The following is a 1730-nucleotide window of genomic DNA, read 5'->3' as shown; positions in this document are numbered from 1 at the left end:
CACTTTTTTTTCATAAAATCACATTCGTAGTTAATAGTAAATGTATCAAATTAAAAAATTCAGTCCACTACACTACACTTTATAAATTTATATATTTACATACTTAAAACTAACAATTTGCGTACATATTCTGTTTGATCTCAAGAAGTTTTTTCTTGAGTTCTAACTTCGCTTTCCTATCTCTTCTCTTACTTTCCATTTCCTGCTTATAAATAGCGAATTTATCTTTTTTTATATAGTAAGTTTTTTTGTGTATACTTCAATATTTGAAAGGCTTTGTTTCATCTCTTTTAGTGTGGCCAAAGTTTCCTTTTGAAATTCAGCCTGCTGATCCGTCTGCCGCTCAAGGAGTGCAATTTGTTTTTCTTCTCTCCTTTTAGGGTTAGAGCTGCTATTTCGGCCATGCTCTCGCGAAGGTATCACATTTCGCGAAGGCCCTGGGATATCGTGGTCTGAATATATTTCCACTTCCGTAACGGACTCATTATCGTCATTATTTTCTATTCCAAATTCTTCGCCTGGCGGATTGTTGTAAGTGGTGTAGCTCATTAGCCTGTTCACCGTCTCTTCCAGATTTGAGAGTGGAACTGTGTTATTTGGCCCACCTCCAGTTGCTAAATTCTCTGCGTGGTTGTGAGCGCTGTTTTTCTTTGTTTTATATTTTAAATCGTTCCAAACCTACAGTAATAAAATATTTTAGTCTTTTAGTTCCAAATATACGCACTACTAATATGCTTACTCGTTGCCATGCATCTGATGATCGTGTTGGTGGTCCTAATGAGTTCAGCTCCTGAGTAATTTTTTCCCAACGTGGTTTCGCGACAGCTTTATGACATATTCCTCCTGCGAGGTCGGTATTCTCCTCCATTAGCGAAGCAAGACGCTCTAGTTGATGCTTTGTACTCACAACTCTCGGCCTAAAGAAATTTTTGAGTTGGGTTTATAACTAGTTCATAATTTATTTTTGCTCATTTTAATACTTACATTATTCCAATTTCTCAAGATAATTAACAAATTTTAATTTGGTATACTAGCACAGCAATCTATCGTTTAAAAATGGCGAACCGCTTGCAAGCGTCTGAAATCGAACGGCTGAGACGATAGTTATCGTTTTTGGCAATATCATATTTTTACGATATACGATAAACGCTAACTATCGGATTTCATACGATAGACTTAAATTCGTAATACGGGATAACAGAATGCAAGCGTTTATCGTGTATCGTATGAATTCATAATAGGGGGGGAATGTTATCTTATGACATGTTAAGTTATGTTACAATTTTATAAGGCTCCTATTTATCCCAATTTTCAGGTAATAATAAAAAAGATTCAATTTAAATGTTACTTGTTGTCGTAGTCACTTTTTCAAATTTATGGCTTTCTATTATAAAACCACATAACGCTGTTTGCAAGTGGACTATTCATTTCGTACTAATAATAAACATTACTTTAGTTTAAACATTTTATGTGTAATTTTGCTCTTGCGACAAATTTGGTATGTAAGAGTAAACAGGCAATGATTAATTTTATTACACGGCGTGCGAATTTGCACACATTAAAAGAGGAAACTGGTTACCTCTCTTAATAGGCGCAAATAAATAAAATTTTTTAGAGTGTATTTAAAGTATTTTCAGTAAAATTCATAAAAGTCTCCTTAAATAAATCAAATTTAGTTTTTTGAACTGCATTGAAATCTTCTTTCCTTTTAAATTAACAAATGAAAATAT

At 33.5% G+C, this 1730-nt stretch overlaps 1 protein-coding gene across 1 annotated transcript; it reads right to left on the bottom strand.

Annotated features, from left to right (window-relative positions):
• Positions 1–56: 56 nt before the first annotated feature.
• LOC118755466 lies at positions 57–868 on the bottom strand. The gene is made up of 2 exons (XM_036490297.1): positions 740–868; positions 57–678 (listed from the first exon to the last, which is right to left on the bottom strand). Exons 1-2 carry the CDS (start codon positions 866–868, stop codon positions 232–234), a joined length of 576 nt encoding a protein of 191 aa, XP_036346190.1. The 3' UTR covers positions 57–231.
• Between the last annotated feature and the right edge of the window lie 862 nt (positions 869–1730).

Source organism: Rhagoletis pomonella, unplaced genomic scaffold (genome assembly GCF_013731165.1).
Source record: "Rhagoletis pomonella isolate Grant_MI unplaced genomic scaffold, Rhpom_1.0 Rhpom_scaffold_06359, whole genome shotgun sequence".
Classification (NCBI taxonomy): domain Eukaryota; kingdom Metazoa; phylum Arthropoda; class Insecta; order Diptera; family Tephritidae; genus Rhagoletis; species Rhagoletis pomonella.
Note: the sequence above shows the minus strand (reverse complement) of the source record. Positions and strands in the feature narration are given on the sequence as shown.